Source organism: Equus asinus, chromosome 5 (assembly GCF_041296235.1).
Source record: "Equus asinus isolate D_3611 breed Donkey chromosome 5, EquAss-T2T_v2, whole genome shotgun sequence".
Lineage (NCBI taxonomy): Eukaryota > Metazoa > Chordata > Mammalia > Perissodactyla > Equidae > Equus > Equus asinus.
This window is the reverse complement of record NC_091794.1, coordinates 25,612,457-25,635,049: the sequence shown is the minus strand read 5'-3', so window position 1 is coordinate 25,635,049 and position 22,593 is coordinate 25,612,457. Positions and strand designations below refer to the sequence as shown.

The following is a 22,593-nucleotide window of genomic DNA, read 5'->3' as shown; positions in this document are numbered from 1 at the left end:
GGTACTCAATTAGTCATCAGGAAAATTACTTAAGATTGCAATCTGATACCACTTGCACACACCCCAGAATGGCTAAAATGAAAAATATAGGTCATACAAAGTACTTGCAAGGATGTGGAACGATTGGAACTCTTGTATACTGCTGGTGGGTGTGTAAATTGGCACATCCACTTTAGTAAACTTTCTCTGCCAAGGCTGCACACACATAAACCCTATGATTTATCATTTTCACTCCTAGTTGTATGCTTATGTGGTGTACATATATTCACCAAAGATGTGTACAAGAATGTTAAAGCAGCATTGTTATTAATAGCCAGAAACTGGGAACAACCCAGATTTCCATCAAGAGTTAAATGAATAAATTATAATACATTCATATGATAGAATACTAGACACCATGTTGTGGATAAATCTTAAAAGCATAACATTGAGTGAAAGAAGCCAGACACAAGAGAATACGTACTATATGACTTCCTTCATGTGAAGTTCATAAACAAGACAAAATGACTTATGTGTTAAAAATCAGGATTGTGGTTCCTGACAGAGAGCGAGTGGAAGTGTGTCTGCAGTGCTCACAATGCTCTGTTGGTTGGTTGGGATAGTGATTACAGAGATTGTTCACTTTGAGAAAATTCCTCAGACTACATTATGTTTTGTATACTTTTATGTAGGTATATTACATTTCAATAGTTGTTTTAAAAATATGGCGAGGGTACCTTCTGTGTACTTTTTTATGTGCTTTAGAATTTCCGTAATAAACAGTTCATTAGAAGGCAAAACTCATCTCTGATGTTGGAGGTCTGGATGGTGGTTCTCTCTGAGGGATGAGTGACCAGGTGAGGCCTCAAGAGGCACTCAGGAGGTGCTGGTAATGTTCTGTTTCTTGATTGTGGGTGCTGGTTGAATGAGTCAGAGAACTTTGTGAAAATTCAGTGAGCTGTAATTACGATTTGTTTACTTTTCTCTGTCACTGCTATACTCCAGTAAAAAGTTTACTTGATTAAAATAAGAAAGGAAAGAAGAAAGAAGTAATGGAAAGAGATGAAATAAAATTTGCCTCATCTTCATAATATTAAAGCTGAGTGATGGGTAAATGAAGGCTCTTTATATTCCTTGCTACTTTTGTGTCTGAAAATATTTATAATAATAATTAGGATAAACTATAGGGACAGACAGCTGACAATTGGTTGCCTGGAGAAGTGGGGAGGGAATGACAGAAGGGCGGCGGGAGGATGGGACTATATAGAGTAACAGGGAACTTTGTAGTTTCAGATAAATTCATTATCTTGGTTGTGATGATGCTTTCAAAGGTATATTCATTTGTGAAAATTTATCAAATAGTAAAATAGTGTAAAAAAAAACACACAACTAGGTTTTAACCATTCCACTACTGTCATTTTCCAGGTTATTTCCTCTCATTTCCAGACACTGACAAACACTTAGTATTTGCTAAACAAATCAATGAAAGCCTGGGTTATGACTTGATATATTCTTGGTCCACAGTTTGGGATCACTTTGAGATAAACCATGAGGTAGATGAATTTGGTGCTGAAGTGGCTTTTCTGGAGATAAAAGAAGGTCGCTAGGGTTGATTCCTGGGCCTAATTTATTGGCACCATGACTTTGGGCAAGAGTTTCCTAGCCTGGTGAATGGGGATAATTTAATTGACAAGAATAGAGTTGATTTAAATGGAAGAGTACCCACCAAGTGCTTGACACGTAGTAGGTGCTCAATAAAATTGTAAGCTAAAAGACATAAATAAGATAGGTATTCTATGTTGGAATGCATATTTCACCTGCATTTTTAAGATGACACTTTGAAAAATAGAGTGCTTATAGCCGACTGCTTCTTGCCATGTTCCTAGAACTTGTATTCCCTGTTCATTCTCTTCAGCTATTTAATTGACAGCTGAATTCAGAAAAGATAGCTGCTGAAATTGTCACTAACTCTGAGTCAGGCTACCAGGATTCTTTATGTAAAAGTTCTTTTAAGCTCCTTGCTCATGTTAGAGCGTCTACATCATATTTCTCGATTGCATTATGCATGAAATAAAAGGATAGGTTGCAATTAATGTAAAAAGACAAATCATTTTATTGTGACAGGATAATAGAGACAATTGTGAGGCTGGGAAAAAAGTCAAGGGACCCTGATTAGGAAAAAGAATTTTAGTGACGAAAAGAGTATGTTTTTGAGAGAATGGTCCTTCATCCTTTGATACCCTGTTTAATTAAAAAAAAAAAAAAAAGGAAAGCTGATGTCCATTTATCTAGTCTTTTTTTTTTTTGGTTTGAGGAAGATTAACCCTGAGCTAACTGCTACCAATCCTCCTCTTTTTGCTGAGGAAGCATGGCCCTGAGCTAACATCCGTGCCCATCTTCCTCTACTTTATATGTGGGACGCCTACCACAGCATGGCTTGTCAAGTGGTGCCGTGTCCGCACCCGGGATCCGAACCGGCGAACCCCGGGCTGCTGAAGTGGAACATGCGCACTTAACCGCTGTGCCACCAGGCTGGCCCCCCATTTATCTAGTCTTATATGAAGACAACACCATAAATAAGAAAGAAAATAAACTGATGCCAAGTTCCTCCCTTTTATGGGATGCAGTATAGGGGATTCGATGTAGAGTCACTTGATTTGGTAACCCCCTTATGTGCTTAGCGTAGTCTTCACTTTGGATCTCTTATTTCAGAGCACTTGTTTTCAAGAGGTAGTTGGAAATTGTGGGTTTATATTAAGTTAAAAATAGACTAACAATGTTTACAAGTCAGGAGAGTGTTTACTTAGCTCACTGTTTAAATCTGTTTTACATTTTGGGGTTCTAACATTTTTGGTAGGGACACACTGATACCCATATATTCAGTCATTTTACTAATTTTAAAAACATTTTAAATCCACATCTCTAGAAGATACACCTATGAGATATTCTGAATTAACTTTTTTAAATAATTAGAAAATAGTTACATATGTCACATTTAGATGGTATTTCCATTAATTACTATTACTTTAATTTAGGTCCTGTATTGCCTAGGTGCCATGGTTGGGACATGAATTACTTAGTGTTAATATGCTTAGATATTAGTACCAGTTGTGTATGGTCTGCATATATTGGCTGGTAGAAAAATGAGATGTGGGAATTGCCATAATTATATGGTGTTCAACTTATTTTCAGAATTAGGACAATGTTGTTTGTTTATTTTTCACATATGATTCCTAGACCAACTCTCAAATCTTTAAAATTCTGAATAGGGTTTGCCTGGCATGGTGCTCTTACAAGAGGTGGTTATCATTCTCAGTGTTGTGTGTCTCATAAAGTGGAAGTCTAAAAGCTGGTCTGTAGAAGCCAAGGAACAGTGCCCCACCTGCCATTCGCTGTTTCATCCTAAGGAAACTAGGCCACTTGAAAAATTACAGTGTAAATGTATAATTGCATAGCTCAGCAAAAGAAAAGAAGCTCAGAAAAAATGAAAGAACTTTCTTAATTTTCTTTTGTGGGGGGAGGTGGTGACCCCAACCTGTTATTTTTCAAAGTGGGCAAAAGTTACCAGTGTTTCCAAAGTTTAAATGCAGGAGCTGAAGTTTCTCCCTGACCTCTATTCTCGGGAAAGAAAACCATTCTATGTTACTAGAAAGATGGGTTTTAAAAAATTTACTACCCAGAAAAATTACTTCTTTCATTAGTTAACTTAAGGCCTTTTGGTTTTTTTGCCAGTTTGATTTAACTGACGTGTCTTCATGTTACTGTACAGCTTCACAGTTTTTATTTAATAACCTAATTTATACTTCATTGGTTATGATTTAGTCTCAGATGATTTCCTATAGAATACAGTTTCCTACACAGTGTATGGGGTCTTCTTAGACTGATAAATTATCTTTCTAACCTGGAAGGACTTTATGCCAGTGATCTTCTTCTATTTCTTATATTCTCTGAAGTTTTAAGCATATTGCTGGGTGTCCATGTATTTGTTTCAATAATCCTCCTTGTTTCCCCTTTTCCTGAATTTATTGTCTAGGTTAAGGATGTTTTTATTTGGGATATATAGCCCAGTTACTGGGTTATAACTGTAATCAATAGGTAAATATAATGGTAATCATTTATCATCAACCTCTCCATTTGTATTTTTAATAGCTAACATTTATTGAGCTATTAAAATGTGCTAGGCTTTGTTCTTGAATTACTTCACACAGATTATCTCATTTAACATTTGGTTCTGACTTATTAAAGATGGACGGTCCCTTCTGTTGTCAAGTATATGTTACTAGGTCATGTGAACTTTGTCACGGGTATCGTCATAAATATTTTGGCCTAGATTTTTACTTAAAAAATTGCCATTTTCATTCTGATTAATAAGAACAGTAGATAACATTTCTTGAGTGTAAAGCCCTATCATTCACTCTCATAACAAAGAATTGGTTTGGGGGAGGGATTTTAGGAGAAAATGATCTTAGAGGAGAGAAGAAGCGTGGCAGTTCTAGGAATTGAACGGAGGCCACTTTGACTAGAGCTCAGAAAGTAAGGGGGGAGTTGTGAAGAAGTATCAGATATGAGCGAAAGGCAGGGGCCAGATAGTAGAGGACCCAGGGTTTTTTTCCTTATCCTAAAAACAGTGGAAGGCCATCAATAGGCTTTAAACATGATCAGATTTACTTATGTTAAGAAAATCTAGCAGTGTTGTGGAATTGAAAGGAGATGGGAGTGGATCCCAGAGAGACTACTCTTGGGATGCTGTTATATAATAGTCCAGGCTGGGGCATAATAGTATCTTGAACTTGCGTGATAACAATGGGAAACAGAAAGAAGTGGGCAGATTTGACAAGTATTTAGTAGGTAGAATCAGTAGGACTTGTTTATTGGTTGAGTATGGAAAGGGAGGGGATAAAGAAGAGAAAAGTTATGCAAGCCTCTGGCTTGCAAGACTAGGTGGATGGGAGTGCCATTCATGTAAATAGGGATTCTGGAGAAGGACTAAGCTCGAGTTTAGTGTGAGATATGATGTGTTTGAGATCCCTAAGTGTCATAGAAGTGGATATGTTGAGTAGGCAGTTTGGATGTATGGGTCTGGAGCTCAAATTTGAGAGTAATTAAAGCTATGGAAAAAGATATTTCCCTTCTTGCCAAAGAAAATAATATAGAATGAGAAAAGCAAAACACTTAGGAAGAAGCTTTGAAGAACTAAGACATTTCATTGTTGGAGGGAGGAGGATGAGCTGGAAAGAACACTGAGGAGCAGTCACAGAGATTGAAGGAGCATGGATATCATAGAAACCAAGGGAAAAGTGAATTTAAAGAAAAAGAAAAGGATCACTTGAGTTCAGTGCTGTTGAGAGGTCTACCAAGATAACTGAAGAGATTTGGTTGTGTTTGCTAACCTTAAGGTGATTTGCACAAACTATTTTGATGAAGTAGGTGCAGAAGCCAGATTGGAATGGTTTGAAGAAGAGGAGGGTTAGTTGAAACTGCCCAAAATCAGATTAATATGTCAAGCCATAGTGAGCTAATTTGTGCATAAAGCTTATGCCCTTATCACTTTTTTGTATATAATTTCCCCTGATAATTGCCCATGTATGGTAAGAATTCTTATCCATAAACAGCTCAGAGTGTGCAGTGTCAGGGTTACCAGAGAGAAATACCACAGTGGGGAAAATTTGTGATCTCAGTAGATGACCATTAGAAGAGAATCTCCAGGCCCCTTGGGTATTGGAAAATTACCATTAGTGGAACACCTTAAGATTGTTTTGTTCTCACCATGTTACTGCTTTCTTGAATTGTAAACAGTATTTACAAGGTTCTTGGTATTTTTCAAGTAAGCTTTTTCTGTTAATCATAAAATCACTCAAATGTCGTACAGATTGGCTTCCTTTTTCCAGTAGAGGGGTTTTGGCCCTCAAGGGGAAAAACAATAAAGGAATTTTCTTCTAAAGAAATTTCATTTAAGTTTTTATTTTTCTTAGGGAAATATATGTCAGTCATTTTATTTTCATTTCCATTCAAGAAACATATCAAAGTACCAAAGTCAGGAAGAGGATACAAAGCACATTATCACCAATACTTTTTAATAAAATGTTTGAGAACAGTAGTCGGCAAAAGTAGACGAGAAAGATATTATAGTTAAAAAAACTATTTTTGTAAGCACTATTATTGTAAACTTAGAAAATCCATGAGAGTCAGCTGAAAAATTACTGCAGACTAGCAAATTCATTAAAAATAGCAGAAATCCATACACTTTGCATGTACACACTCACAGTAGAAGCTATGACAGAAGAAAACACCCTTTTTACAGTATCAACAAGAAATGTAGAAAATCCCATAAGAAGAAATCGTTAAAACACCATTGAGGACACAAAATGAAATTTGATCAAGTGGGGAGACATGTCCCTTTTTTTTCTGTGAGAAGAATCAACATCGTAAAAGATATTAATTTTCCATAAATTGACAAACATATCAGGCAGCTCCCCCCCCCCCAATATTAGACAAGCTGATTCTGAAGTAATGTAGAAAGTGGTCAAACAAGACAAACCAGAGGAACAAAGGAAAAGAAGAACAATTGGGGGGATTAGCCCTACCAGATGATACAGTGTATTATAAAGTCTTAATAATGAAAACATTTGGGTCAGACCAATGGAACAGAATAGGTCTAGAAATAGACCCGTGGAACCTAATAGAATATGATTATGATAAAGAAGTGATAAAAAATGTGATAACAAACACTGAACTTGTCAGTAAATGGTGTTGGGAAAACTGGATAGCCATCTGGAAAAATGAAGTTTTATCTGTATCTCACATTCTACCTCAGGATGAACGCCAAATGTATCAGATTTCGTGTAAAAGACAAAACTGTAAATGTGTCATTGAAAATATGGGTAGATTAGAGTGAGAAAGTCCTTTCTAAATAACACTCAAAATCTAATATCTGTAAAAGAAAAGATTGATAAATTCAACTACATGAAAATTAAAGCCATTAGTAGTACCCCTACTATTAAGGGGGAAAAAAAGGCCAGGAAAAAATCCTGGAACTCACGCAAATGACCAGTCTCTTTAATAAAGCTCTTATAAATCATCAAGAAAAAGACAAGCAAACTTGTAAAAAAGAAAAAAAAAATAGATGAAAGATATGTGCAGACAGTTCTCGGAAAGTGACATATAAAGTGACTCAGCCTCGTACTGAGATGCTGTTTTTTCACCTGTTAGATTTGCAGTCGTCAGGAACCACATGGCAGGGTGTGGCAAAGTTATAGGGAAACATCCTCATGCATGGCTGCCAGGGGTGCACATGAACATCTCCTGTAGGGATCAATTTGGCAGTGTGTTTCAAAATCACAAATATATTTGTTATTTGACCAGAAATCTGGTTTTGAGAATTTATCCTACAAATATACCTGCAAATATATGAATAATGTATTTATAAGGTATCCATTACAATATTATTTATAGTAGGAAATGTTTAGAAATAATAGGGGACTGGTTAAGTAAATTGTAGTGTATATATCTATCTATCAGTGAAAGGTGTCAGCTGTTAGAGAGAATGAGGTAGCTCTTTTTCTACAGATAATATCTCCAAGCTACTGAAGGAAAAAAAAAATGCATAGTACTGAATAAATATATCTTCTTATAAGAAAGAAGGAAAAATAAAAAAGATTATGTATTTATTGTGTCAAGAAACTTAGGCTTCTGTCAGGAAACTCTGGAAAGAAGCACACACAAATAAAGGTACCTGTGGAGGGCTAAAGAAGACTGCTTCCTATATAGTTTTTTCTATTGTTTTGATTTTTTTGAACCGTATAAGTACATTACCTAATCCATAAACAAAGAAGAATCCTTAACTGGCAAAACTTAAATTTTAGAATGTCTTATTTCTAGAATGGCTAGTTAAAAATGAAGAAGAGGGAAAAAAAAGTGCGAGAGAAGAAGATATGAAGATGGTAGGGTGAAAAAAGGGAAGAAATACATTCTAAAGAACAAAAGACAGAAAGGATTAGAAATAAGGATAATCCAAAAGTAAATGTCCGTGGAAGGTGCATTTGCATTTATATTCCTTTCTGGCTGACATAGCAGTCATAATTGTTCTCTTTAGTTTGGGGGCTGTGAAGGGTTGTTTTTAGCAACAAAGGAACATTTGTACAAATATCTTTTAAGGCGTTAATGTTTCTAATACTTTTTTTGTTAAAGGAACTTTCTTGTTGCTTCTAGTTGAATAAGCTGTTACTTCTTGATTATCAGAGTGTAGCAGATAACTTAATCATTAATTTTCTCCAGTTAATTTATTTTGAGTTTAATCGCTAGCTCCTTGAGGGAAGAAGTCCTCTCATTCACATTTTTCATGATGTCAGTTGTGTTATCATGCAAAACTTTTAAAATTACTTTATTGAGATATAATTCACAATATCAAAAACCTACCCCTTTAAAGTGTACAGTTTAATAGTTTATAGTGTATTCACAGAGTTGTACAACTGTCACCATAATCTAATTTTTAGAATGTTTTCATCACCCTAAAATCCTATGACTTCCCCCCCGCCCCGCCCCCAGCACCTAACACTTGTTGTCTGTCTTTTTTGTTTTAACTCAACTCTCCTATTGGGTGTGAAGTGGTACCTCATTGTGATCTTGATTTGCATTTCCCTAATGAGTAATGATGTTGAGCATCTTTTCATGTATTTACTGGTTATTTGTGTATTTTCTTTGGAGAAATGTCCATTCAGATCCGTTGCCTATTTTTAAGTTAGATTATTTGTCTTTTTGCTGTTGAGTTGTAAGAGTTCTTATACATATCCCTTATCAGATACATGATTTGCAAATATTTTATCCCATTCCGTGGTTTGTCTTTTCACTTTTTTGAAAACCATAACTTAAAGTTTATCTTTTAATCATTTTTAAGCATACTGTTTAGTGGCATGAAGTACATTTACAACATTGTGTGACCAAATGAAAACTTGTACCCATTAAGCAATAGCTCTCCTTTCCTCCCTCCTTCCCTTAGTCCCTGGTAACCTCTAGTCTACCTTCTGTCTCTATGAATTTTGCCTACTCTAGGTTACGTCTTATAAGTGAGATCATTTAGTGTTTGTTCTTTTTGTGCCTGGCTTATTTCACTTAGCATAATTTCTTCAAGGTTCAACACTGTTGTAGCATGTATCAGAATTTCATTCTTTTAGGACTGAATAATATTCCATTGTATGTATGTGTCACATTTGTTTATCCATTCATCTGTTGATGGGCACTTGGGTTGCTTCCGTCTTTTGGTTATTGTGAATAATGCTGCTCTGAGCATTGGTGTAAAAGTGTCTGTTTGAATGAGTCCCTGTTTTCAGTTCTGTTGGATGTACCTAGGCGTAGAATTGTTGGGTCATATGGTAATTCTACATTTAACATTTTGAGGAACTGCCAAACTATTTCCCACAGCAGTGACACCATTTTATCTTCATTTTCTTGATAGTGTTCTTTGAAGAACAAAAGTTTCTAATTTTGATGAAGTACATTTTATTTATTTCTTGTTTCGTTGCTTATGCTTTTGGAGTCATATGTGAGAAATCATTGTCTAATCCAAGGTCAAGATTTATTGCAATCTTTTCTTCTAAGAATTTTCTAGTTTTAGTTCCCACATTTTGGCCTTTGATCCATTTTGAGATAATTTTTGTGTATGGTGTGAGGTAGGGCTTCAGCTTCATGCTTTTGCATGTGGGTATCAAATTGGCCCAGCATCATTGTTGAAAAGACTGGTTTTTTCCCCCACTGAAGTGTCTTGGCACCTATGTTGAAAATCAGTTGACCATAAATGTCAGAGTTTATTTCTGGACTCTGAATTCTATTCCTTGATATATATGTCTATCCTTATGCCATTACCACACTATCTTACTTACTATTGTAGCTTTGTAGAAAGTTTTGAAATTGGGGAGTGTGAGTCTTCCTACTTAGGTTTTCTTTTTCAAGATTGTTTTTCCCTCTTCTGGATCCCTTGCATTTCCATATGAATTTTAGGATCAGGTTGTTAGTTTCTCCTTTGAATCTGTAGATCAACTTGGGGAATATTACCATCTTAACAATATTAAGTCTTCCAATCTATGAATATCAGGCAGAATTAACTGAGTTCTAATCACTGCACTAATTTTCTCTTTTGTTTCTCACTTTTGAGAAATGACTTTAACTTACGACCTTACTGAGCTCTATCATCTACATTCTCTGTTTCAAAATATGCGCCTATTCTTACTTCTTCCGAAAGCATTACCTGTATTCTCCTTCCCTTTTCATCCTAGTTCCTCTGGAATCTTGTTCTTTTGATTATTCACCGAATATTCAATTTTAGTTCAATATTCATATTCAGTTTCCCTGTACTGGCTGCTTCCTCTCTGCCTTCAAATAAATCTGTCTCCTCATCCTTTGTAATACTTACTCTTAAATGGATTGCCTCTTAACTATTACTTGTCATCTCCTTTTTCTCATTTCTTTCACTTCCATGCTTAATAAGTGGTCTTCTCTCCCAGCTTTCATTGCTTCATTGGTTATTCACTCACTAACCCCCTGGTCAAGTGCCTTAACTTTTCTGAACTTCAGTATTTCTTTTTTGTCAAATAAGTGAATTGGTCTAGATTGGTTGCATTCAGCTTTCATTCTAGCCTCTCAACCCTTGGAGTCCCTACTCAGAGCCCCTGTATACACAAGTGGAGCTGTTCTCTTCTGAATTCTGGGTGGCGAGCTTAGAGCCCTTTGCCATACCAGCATCAGCCTTTCGAACCCCCAAGAGCACAGTTTGAAAGCCACTGCAAAGTCCCTCTGGCCCTAAAATTTGGTAACTCCATAGCAATTACAGAAGTTGCATCCTTGAAAGTTTCAAATAATTTCCTTGTTGACAAATTAAATTCTCTTCCTAGGCACTGTTTTGCTTGGACATTTTATAGTGTTTAAACCTTTTGTTGCTCTGTTGTTCCCCACTAAATTTTCTTTCCTTGAATTTAAACACATACACAGTCTAAGTGCTACTTAGCTTAGATTCTAATACTTCCAAGAAGCTTTTCAAAATCATACCAGCTCATAGTAACATTTTTTCTACTAATCCACTGTAATAGTCATTTGTGCCATTCATTTGGCACTTAAAAATTGCACAAAGTATTTTAGCTACATAAAGATATTTAGTTCTAGATTCTGACTTAAAGAAATGTAATCTATTAGAAGAATAGAGATGTACAAAATAATTATTGAGAGGAAAGTAATGAGTACCATAGGAGAGGTACAGATGAAGTTCTATGGAAATTTAAAAAAGATACCTGTCCTCTGGAAGAATAGGTCCAAGTATCCCAGAGGAGATGGGTTGGGTCTTGAAGGGAGTGTAGTTCCTGAGCACACAAAGGTAGGAGCAGTGTGAATCAAGGCAGAGGTAGAAAGGTGTGAGATGGTAGGTATTTTTATTTGGCTGGAGGAAAAGGTTAAGAGGAGAAAATAATGAGATATAAAGTTTTAAAGGTAAACCAGAGCTGGACATAGTTTTATTAGCTGTCTCTATAAAATGTATGTATCTTGTTTTCCCAATTATGTTATAAGCTCTTTGAAGACAAATAGTATGTCATACTTCTGACCTCCTACAGTAGAGTTAAGGGTAGAGGAGAAGTATTCAGTAAAACCTTGTTGACTGTATGAAAGGTAGAAACAGTAGTTTTCCAAACAAGCGTTATTCAGGATGACTTCTCATCACACCCTTATCTTTATTTAGACTGTAGTTGTATCAGTAAAAACTATTTTAGATCTCCATAGTAATGGTACCTTATAGCTAAGAAGTCCTTAGGAAATTAAAAAAAAAAGGAGGGGGGGTGGTTATTAACAGTACTCAATTTAATTTGTTCCCAAAAGGGCATGAGGGATGTTGGTTTGAGTTGAGCAAAAGAGAATCGATATAAACAAACCTTACTTTTGAAACATAGTCTCTAGTTTAATCTCTTTTTATGCTTTAATAAATTAGATTTTTAAAGAATATTTTCATAGGATTCAGATTTCATTTAACCACAACTATTTTTGAAAAGAAATGAAGAATTGAAAAGGTGTACCCAAGAATTGTGTTGGATTATGTATGGGTAACATTTTGTTTTTTCAGAAATTTTTCTGAAATATTATTTTATATGATTTGAAAAAAGGTTAGAAACATCAGCTACTCTACTGAAACAATGTTGATATTGCTATGAGTTCCTGGTGCTGCAGGTCTCTATGGAAAGAGAACGTTATGTACACACATGATAGAAAGGCCAGCAAATTGAGTATGCCTGCTTTCAGCTTTCTCCAATCTCTTTGATTTTTATAATGTAAAATATTCTTGACAAATTAAATTGGAAGATGTATTTAGTATAGGAGAGACTTTTGTCATTTAAGAAGAGCAAAGTATGGCAATTTTCAAAAGCTGTTTTTTTAGATTCTTGTGGTAGAATGATTCATGATTTCACAATATTTGTTTTGTTTTAAACTTTCTATATCACATACTAGGTGAAAAACCATTTCGCTGTGATGAATGTGGTATGAGATTCATACAGAAATATCATATGGAAAGGCATAAGAGAACTCATAGTGGAGAAAAACCTTACCAGTGTGAATACTGTTTACAGGTAAGAGGTGTTTTGAAATTCTTTTTGTTTTTTTAACCACTTTATTGAAGTATGATTAACATTGAAATTCTTCTAAATTGTTATAAAATAATTCTAATAAATTAAAAATCTTACTGCTAGAACTATTTGAAGAACTTAACTGTTGATCAGATTTATAATAGACTATTGGCTCAGCAAATTAGAATTCCTTATATTATTGTACTTATATCTATCTTTATATTAATTACATTTTTCTTTTTCTTTTCTTTTCTTTTCTTTTCTTTTCTTTTCTTGGTTGGCCAAAAACACAAACTAAAACGAAAAATTCACTACCAAACTCTGAATTCGACAGTATTTTTCCAGAACAGATCGTGTATTGAAACATAAACGTATGTGCCATGAAAATCATGACAAAAAACTAAACAGATGTGCCATCAAAGGTGGCCTTCTGACATCTGAGGAAGATTCTGGCTTTTCTACATCACCAAAAGATAACTCACTGCCAAAAAAGAAAAGGCAGAAAACTGAGAAAAAATCATCTGGGATGGACAAAGAGAGTGCTTTGGACAAATCTGACCTGAAGAAAGACAAAAATGATTACTTGCCTCTTTATTCTTCAAGTACTAAAGTAAAAGATGAGTATATGGTAGCAGAGTATGCTGTTGAAATGCCACATTCTTCGGTTGGAGGATCGCATTTAGAAGATGCATCAGGAGAAATACATCCACCTAAGTTGGTTCTCAAAAAAATTAATAGTAAGAGAAGTCTGAAACAGCCACTGGAGCAAAATCAAACAATTTCACCTTTATCCACCTATGAAGAGAGCAAAGTTTCAAAATACGCTTTTGAACTTGTGGATAAACAAGCTTTACTGGACTCAGAAGGCAATGCTGACATTGATCAGGTTGATAATTTGCAAGAGGGGCCCAGTAAACCTGTGCATAGCAGTACTAATTATGATGATGCCATGCAGTTTTTGAAGAAGAAGCGATATCTTCAGGCAGCAAGTAACAACAGTAGGGAGTATGCACTGAATGTGGGTACCATAGCTTCTCAGCCTTCTGTAACACAAGCAGCTGTGGCAAGTGTCATTGATGAAAGTACCACAGCATCCATATTAGATTCACAGGCACTGAATGTGGAGATAAAGAGTAATCATGACAAAAATGTTATTCCAGATGAGGTTCTGCAGACTTTGTTGGATCATTATTCCCATAAAGCTAATGGACAGCATGAGATATCATTCAGTGTTGCGGACACTGAGGTGACTTCTAGCATATCAATAAATTCTTCGGAAGTTCCTGAGGTCACCCAGTCGGAGAATGTTGGATCAAGCTCCCAAGCATCCTCATCAGATAAAGCCAACATGTTGCAGGAATACTCAAAGTTTCTACAGCAGGCTTTGGACAGAACTAGCCAAAATGATGCCTATTTGAATAGCCCGAGCCTTAACTTTGTGACTGATAACCAGACCCTTCCGAATCAGCCAGCATTCTCTTCCATAGACAAGCAAGTCTATGCAGCCATGCCCATCAATAGCTTTCGATCAGGAATGAATTCTCCACTAAGAACAACTCCAGATAAGTCCCACTTTGGACTAATAGTTGGTGATTCACAGCACTCATTTCCCTTTTCAGGTGATGAGACAAACCATGCCTCTGCCACATCAACGCAAGACTTTTTGGATCAAGTGACTTCTCAGAAGAAAGCTGAGGCTCAGCCTGTCCACCAAGCTTACCAAATGAGCTCCTTTGAACAGCCCTTCCGTGCTCCATATCATGGTTCGAGAGCTGGAATAGCTACTCAGTTTAGCACTGCCAATGGACAGGTGAACCTTCGGGGACCAGGGACAAGTGCTGAATTTCCAGAATTTCCCTTGGTGAATGTAAATGATAATAGAGCTGGGATGACATCTTCACCTGATGCCACAACTGGCCAGACTTTTGGCTAAAAAAAATATGTAAATAATACTGGCACTTTAGAACAGATTAATCAAGAGTGGGGTTACTCTGCATAAAATGGAGTGCTGTACAGATTTAAGAGCAATGTGTTATAACAAGTTAAGCTGATATGAATAGCAAGATAATCCAATAACTGCATTTTGTTTGGTTAGTCAGCATTCTTTGAACTGCCTTACATGTTGTCACCTTTATAGAAGCAATGCATTACTTGTTTTAGATCAGAAACTTGCTATTCCACCTACACCAAGTTTAAAAGAAAAAAAAAAAAGACTTTTCGCACAATTGTTTCCTAACTGATAACATTGTACATTCTTAGGAGATTAGTAATTGTGTGAAATTTACTCATACTGTTTCTGAGTTTTTCAGCATAGTCATTGCACTTCAGCAGGGAATCTGAGTATACTTTACAGACAGAGTGAACTTAAAAGTTTAATTGTTAAGAGATTATGGCTTAAATAAGTTAGTGCGTCCTATAGGGGGATAAAAAGAAACCCAGAAACCACCTTTTAAAAAGAATGATATGCCATATACCCTTGATTTTCATTTTGCATTATATTGACATGGTTTTTTTTCTTTTTGAGAAAAAAGTAATAAAAATCTGATAGTCTAAGACTCCACTATTTAAAAGCTAATTACTTTTAAAATATGCATACTTTCAAAACTTTTACCAAAATACGTAACTGTTGAAGCATTCACTTCTCTATGGAAGTATGCATATTGGTGTCAGTTTCTTTGTACAGTTGTACCTAGATATTTTTTATGATTTTTCATGTGCAGGTATCAAGGTTTTGAAGTTTTAGTAAAAAGATATTCTGTAGATTACATTCCCAAGAACATAATGCTTACACAAAATGTATATTCCACGTTTTAAAAGCTTAATTGTATTTTACTTTACATATACACTTCAGTTAACATAGAGCACTTAGAATCTATTTCGTATTTTTGATTTCTCAAAGTAAGAAGAAATTAGATTTTTAGGTTTGATATGGTTGTGTCATAATCATCTCATAATTGACAATTTTAATTTTTGGCAATAAAAGGAAATTGGATATCTTTGGAACTGTAAAACCTGGTTTAATCCTTCTCTTTCTAGAATCTTGATAGATTGGATAATTAAACAGTATCCAGAGAAACTAAAGAAATGGGCATTTTAATTGCTTATTTTATCTTGAGTTACTTTTTAATGAACACTGCTCATTACAATTTTACAAACCAAAAGTGTTTACTAATTCTAGTAACTACAATTTCTTTTTCAGCTAGATGAGTGATCGGAAACTTTTTGTTGCGTTTCAAAATCTAAATAAACTACAGACTTTATCCTTATACCACGAATGTTTTTTTTTTTTATACTTTGTCTTAAAATAATACAGCATGGTACAATAAATAGTGCTTTTATATATATACTTATATATATATACTTTTCTAAAGAATGATGGTCTGAGTTACACGTTGGACAGTTTCAATTTTTTTGAAAATAACATTAGTTATATTGATTTTATTATCCTCTTTAATTTGTTCCAACTTTTTAGTTTTTTTATTTTAAATTTCCGCCATCTTTGTCACAATGCACATACTGATACAGCACCAGTGATACTCTAAAATTAGTACCCTTGGAAGATGAAACTTTATTGTTGTGAATTTCCATTTTAACTTTTATATTGGCCTTGTAGATCTGTAGTCTTTGTTTCAGTATAGAATGTTATACATTTAAATTATTTTTTTCTTTTATTTAATGTTATCCCAAGACTGTTCCCATAAAGAAAGGGAACAAATAAATATCCACCCTTAACATCTTTTACATTTATTTTGAATATATTGGTGTTTTTATGGTAAGGAATATAAATTATGTTTAATGTGGTTTCCTCTACACTTTGGTTACTAAGCTTTGCTTGAAATATTAATTTTACCATTTGACAGCTTTCTTTGCTGCCAAGTTTTTCAAAAATTTTAGACTTCTTTGAAGTAAATATTTAAGTTCTGCCATTATTGACTCTTAAGAGTGGCATGTATTGCATTGCACAACCCAGTTGCAAGAAAGCTTCATTCAGGTGAGATGTTACGAATGGAACTGTGCTCACCCTAGATAGGCATTTGTATTTTTCTCATACTACTATTTGATGATAGTAGGCATGTATTTCCTGAGTTGTTTTTTCTTGAGCCTGATCAAAAATTTTGCTCTATTGAGAACTTGATGCAGTTGTTGGTACAGTATAAAGATTTGTGTGTGTTAGTTTGAACATCACCAGCACAGTTTTTAGAATGTGGCTCTATTTCTGAGCAGTTAGGGTAAGCGAAGGAAGACCTTTGAAAATGGTAGTGATGCAAGCAGGATTTCAGGTGTTGCATTCGTGTCTTCAACACATTTCATTAAATCTACATAATGGCAGACTTTTCTACCACATTATAAGCATTTTTGAGATAAGTGATACTTTGACCTAACTTATTGACTTATCATTTAAGTATAGTCATTGCTCTCTTACTGTGAAATTCTAAATGCCTACCAGAGTTACCTTGTATTATCATCATATGGTAAACATCTCATCAGTTTGGGTTTCCCCTGTTTGGTTCAGAAAGTTGGTGAATTTCTACCTGGGCATTAATAGAGAAAGCAACTAGCCTTTTTGCTGCTTTAGATCAGCATATTGAAGATAGGAGATATCCTTTTGCAATTTGTGTTTCTCATTTCTCTCAGTGAGCAAACTGTTCGATTAAAACATGCTCTTACACCCTTAGGCTTGTGGGCAGTGTGATTGAGGCTTGCCACTTAGGACCTACCCTTACGTTTGAGGATGGGAAACAGATCACATTAGTTGAGGTAATCTCTCTCGAGCATCTTCTAAAAGTGTTTTGTTTGTTTTTTTTAAACTTCTTGTTGCACACATGTTTCATTTGGTTCAGAATATTTGGGTGGCTCTTAAAGTTTTTGGATCTACTTGCAAATTTTGGACTTGATACCATAGAAATCCATCCTTCTAGCTTTGGCCGAGAACCGTCCGTGGTTGGGTGATTTTCTCTTGGAGAGGTAGAAGAGGCCTTGAGCTCAGGGTAGGCTTTCGTTTCCACAGGTGAGAGAAACTTGCAAAGTGCCAGCTAGGTTAGATCTTTTGCCACTTCTTTCATTTTATTAATTTGAGTTTTTAAAGGGCTGTTTAAAAAAAAAAAAAAGCCGGGAAACTTTAAAAGTAGGCATTACTGTAGTACTAAATTTCTTAGACTTAGAGCGTTTTAAAGTAGAACTTGTTTTTTCACAGTATATTTACTTGAAGAAGCACTATTATAATCAATGAGAAACTTTTTGACTCTGCAATTTAATTTAAACTTTTTCCGTTTCAAATTACTTTATTTCAGGGAAATAATTTTCCAGTTGTTTTTGCTATATTCTGCAAATAAAAACAGTATGTTTCCTTTTTTCACTTAAACTTTGATAGGAAACAAACTAAAGCAGACAAACATTTCTTGTTGTGTTTGTTGCTTTCTTTAATCCAATGGATAAAAAAGTAAAACCCTGTAAACATTATTTTATTTTTTTATGCAATACCATGCTGTAAATACGGTTCATCAAATAAGGATGTACCTATGATTGAATCTTTAATTCTGCACAGTTAGAGTTTATATATAAACGTGTCTTGACAATCAAGGACTTTTATGTGAGTCTTCCTTTATGATGTTTATTAATGTTATGCATTCCATTTGTTTTGAAGTGAGTACCAATGTGCTAATTTGTATTGTCTGAAAGTATGTAATGTTTTTACAGCTTGTTTTTAAGAATCTGTAAATATGTACAAACAAATCACAGTACTGCTTTATGTTAGAAGGCATATGATGTTGTACTGTATGTAAGCAATAATACATAGCAGTGCTAACTTTACAAGTAGCATCAGGAAAGTTCTAAAAACATTTCAGAGTTATTATCCTTATTTCATTTAATAATGATTATCTTTAATCAGTTTTTATAAGCAAATTCCATTGTTCCTCCTATTGGAACATAACACTGTTTACACAGCATAATTGAAGTTGCAGGGGAGACAGGCTAAATCTGACTTCATCTGTACTCACTTTCACTAAGCATTGAATGGCCTTACCACTCTTCTGCAAGATGGAGGAAGACCGCAAAACTTAGTGCCCATCACACTGAAGGAAGGGGTGTGGGTTTTTCCTGCTTCTGTACTGCTACCTAACTTTGTGGTTTGCTTTGGATTTTAATATGTGTTTCTGTTTTAGATTCAAGCCCATAAGTTTTGAAGTGACTTCAGCTCCATTGTGAAATAGATAGTTCTCTTCATATTTCATAGCTACATTTCAATAATTCTAAACTTTCTACTTTGATTTTTAGATACTTATTTTTCAAGCTTGATTTCTCAGCTGATCAGATGAATTTATTCAACTTCAATACAAAGAAAGACAAACCTATTGTAGTTTGAATTGAGTAGATATTATACTGTACAGAACAGCTAACTATTTGAAAACACACATTACTGCTTTAGAAATAAAACCGCCAATTTATAAATGTATATGACCTACATTTTATAGGAGAAATGTTTTTAAATGCTAGTCATTTATATAATGTGCTTTGAAGGATTTGCTAGTCCACTTCTGTCACTTTTTAGTACACTGGTATCTTTTATATGTAATGTATGCTTTTTATTATTGTAGCAAAGCATTTCAGTAGAAAGAATTTTGCAACAATATGGGGGAAATTTTTCATTGTTGGATTTGAATTATACTGGATTTTATCTGTGTAGTCTTACTCGTCTTTATTTTAATGCTGTCTGGAAGGGAACTTGGTATCCAAATAAAGCAGGTAACCTCATTTTACTTCAAGGGCATACTGTGTAGTGCTGAATTTAATCTGGAAATCTGATGATTTTGAAAAGAAAAACAAGTTTATAAAAATTGTACAGAAGAAATTAAATGTGTGATGGAAATCCTGATGGTGGAGCACGTTGACTTTTCTGACATATAGTGTTATTTTCCTGGGATCCCCTATGCCTTCTTTGTATTTCAACTAATAAAGGAAAAACTCTGTCACTGAACTGGTAGGATAATAGGATATTCTGATTATACAGTATTACTTTTCCTATCTCACTTTATGACCCTTTCTCAATCACTGTAAATTTTTATTTTCTATTTCCTATTGATAATTAAACATGTACATAATATAGACACTGTTGTATAGAACTGAATAAATTGAGTTGCTATGTTTGAATGGGTAACTAAGAAATATTATGGATACTGAGGATTCATAAAATGCCAGAACAAATTTGCAGAAGAAAGGGGGACATCATGTGTCCTGGGAAGGTCACAGCAAATGTTTCTTCAAACCTCTGGGAAATCAATATCGAAAGAATCAACGACAAACTCAGTATCTGATACAAGTGGTATTTCTTCCTCATCTCCCCTCAAGTATATGAGCACTAAATTTCAAAATCTACTCAGGTGAAAATTGCTTTGCAATGAAACTTATCACATTGAAATTTTCACTGTTAAGTAAAAAGATATTTGTGATATTTTTAAATATAAACTTTTACATCAGTAGTCAGCAGCCTGACAATTGAAATTCGGTAAGTCAATATATTTTACCCTCCAAATAGGATTGTTTTTAAACAATTGGGAGGATTTTTTTGGTTTGTTTAAATGCATTTTTTATTGTCATTGTAAAAATAAAATCTTGCTTGACCCCATATTATGCCATGAATGAATTGCCGAGCCTTTCTCATGCAGTGAAAGCTTGTTTCATGCATAATCATGGAACAGAAATGTTCTTTAAACTGACCTGTTCGCCAAGAGGTTTAATGAGTTTCACAGCTGCTGGCATTATTGTCCTGTAGTTAACCTTGCCATTTTGAATTTATAACACCATTTTATGTATTGTGATACTAAAGGAAGTTTTGTTTTATTTTTAATTGAATTATTAGACTAATTTATATTTGCAAATTCTGCATTTTAAATGTGGACACTGGCTGTTTGAAAAATAAAAAAAATACCGAATGCAGTTTTATGAATAATTTACTAGCTGAATTTTTCACAGTATTCTGAACCAAATAACTAATGGTAAAAATTTTAAAACCATGGTACGTAGATTAATATTAAAAAGAAAAGGATGTCTGTGTGGAATTAACAGTTTGTTACACAAATTGGGTAACAAGTAGCAGGGCCTTTATTGTAGCTTTGTGTAGAAAGTTATTTAATAGGCAGTTCTAAGATGCAGGAGTCAAATGTTACCGTTGTCCAATATTTTAGACTTGAAACATATTTAACAGAGCTAAGGATATATGTGCTATGTTTTTTATTTTTACAGATAAGATTCTGTATAGCCCATCATAACGAATTTCTTTTTTCCCTTGGTGAAGATAGTTTCGTTTCATCCATTTACCACCTTGCCAGTCCCCTGTCTTGTGACCAGTGGGACCCATTGCAAGAAAGGAGTTAGGAGTGCAGTCTGGGTCCTTGGGACAAATAGAAAGTAAGTGGCCTTTGCAGAGATTAATCCTAGGACCCTAGCTTTATTAGCATAGTGCTTTAACCAATTATAATTACACGTGATAATACCACTGATAGTCTACTAATCCATTTCCTAGATCCCAGTTTTTCTTGAGTGATTAGGAGTGGTAGGGAGATGGGTGGGGAAACAGTCTACATGATACTTTTCCCACCTTCTGCAGACTACAAGAAAAAATAAAATTGAAGTCACTTGGATTAATGTGTGTCATTTGAGTCTTGACAATTTATCATGCACAAAAGGAATATGGAGATTTTTATGATTATATGCTTGGATAGAGTTTTAAGTTTTTTTCAGAGTGCTGGCTTTTGAGTGTATGTGTGTGTTTTCCTCTCCTTTGGTGAACCTAGTAAGGTATTAGGATAAGTTGTATCCCTTTGATGGATAAAAAATCAATGGAGCAGAAAGTTTAAGTGAACTAAAGGTAGAATTTGGGTCTCATAGTTTTAGTTCTTTTTGTCGTTTTCAAATGTCCTTCAAAAGGACGTTTATAGTAAAACTTTACGTACACACTCCTGCAGATGTATATCCATATGTGTAAGAGCTGGGAGGTGAAATGTGACACTGTAAATGAGGATGACATTTTCAAAGTGGTTTCAAACTGCTGGAGGAACTCAGGTTTAGAAATGGACTTGAGTTGTAAAGTAGAGAACGTTAGAGTCTTTGCATATTTACCCATTTATGCAGATGAACTTTTAAAATTGTAACTGTCTTAATTTTCCCTAGCTTCTCCCATTCTTAGTAAGATTCTGAAACTATGATGCCTGTGTCAAGGTGGCGAAGAGGGCCAAAGAAATGTATTACCTGTGATAGTAATTGTGTTTTTTATGGATTCAAATCCTTACTTGCTGGGGTGTAGCAGTCATTCAGCATTAATCACCTACTTAGTAATAAGCATTGTGCTAGATGCAAATAATAGATGGTTGAGGCTGCTAGCATCTTTATTTGAGCATCTGAAGGGTATTTCTAATATCAATTGCAGCATACAGTATTTAGATTATTAAAGCAAATGTTGAGTATTAAGATGTGTTAGGTGCTGTGCTGAGTAATTTACATGTCATTCCTCAACAAATGGGTAAGTAGTAGTATTTCTTATATTAGGATAGTTTGCTAGAAAATATCATTTTAATAAATTGGTTGCAGAAGATAGGAAATATATACAGACCAATAGAGTGGAAATAGAGAACATTGTTAAATATTATTTCCTAATTAAAATACCAAACTTAGGAAGAGGATTCAAACCTGGACTGTGGAAATGAGACCGTAGGCTTTATTCAGAAGGAACTGACCTATAACAGGAGTGGGAGATTAGTGCTTATAGGGATTCACAAACTGAGGGTAAAAATACACTAGAAGGTCACCTATACCTCACTGGGGGTTTGGAAGTGGATGCTGGAGGATGCTTTCCTGGAAGTAGAAGAACTGACTGTGAACCAATGCTAATAGGTTCTAGCACAGTCTTCGTGGAATGTTATTTTAAATTTGTTGAAGTCACACACTACTAGTCACTATTCCCAGGCTATGGTTATGATATTCTCTATGAAACATAATTTCCACTCGCCCCTAATTAGCTGAT

General features: G+C 34.7%; 1 protein-coding gene across 18 annotated transcripts in view; it reads left to right on the top strand.

The window, feature by feature from the left end:
* The window catches only part of ZNF148 (zinc finger protein 148), a 119,025-nt gene extending 101,312 nt beyond the window's left edge, over window positions 1–17,713 (top strand). For all 18 annotated transcript variants that reach the window (XM_044771416.2, XM_044771419.2, XM_044771420.2 and 15 more), the window contains 2 exons: window positions 12,460–12,578; window positions 12,910–17,713. In XM_044771416.2, coding sequence (XP_044627351.1) covers window positions 12,460–12,578; window positions 12,910–14,508 — 1,718 coding nt within the window. In that variant the 3' untranslated portion in view covers window positions 14,509–17,713. The remainder of the gene's footprint in view (window positions 1–12,459; window positions 12,579–12,909) is intronic.
* The last annotated feature ends 4,880 nt before the right edge of the window (window positions 17,714–22,593 follow it).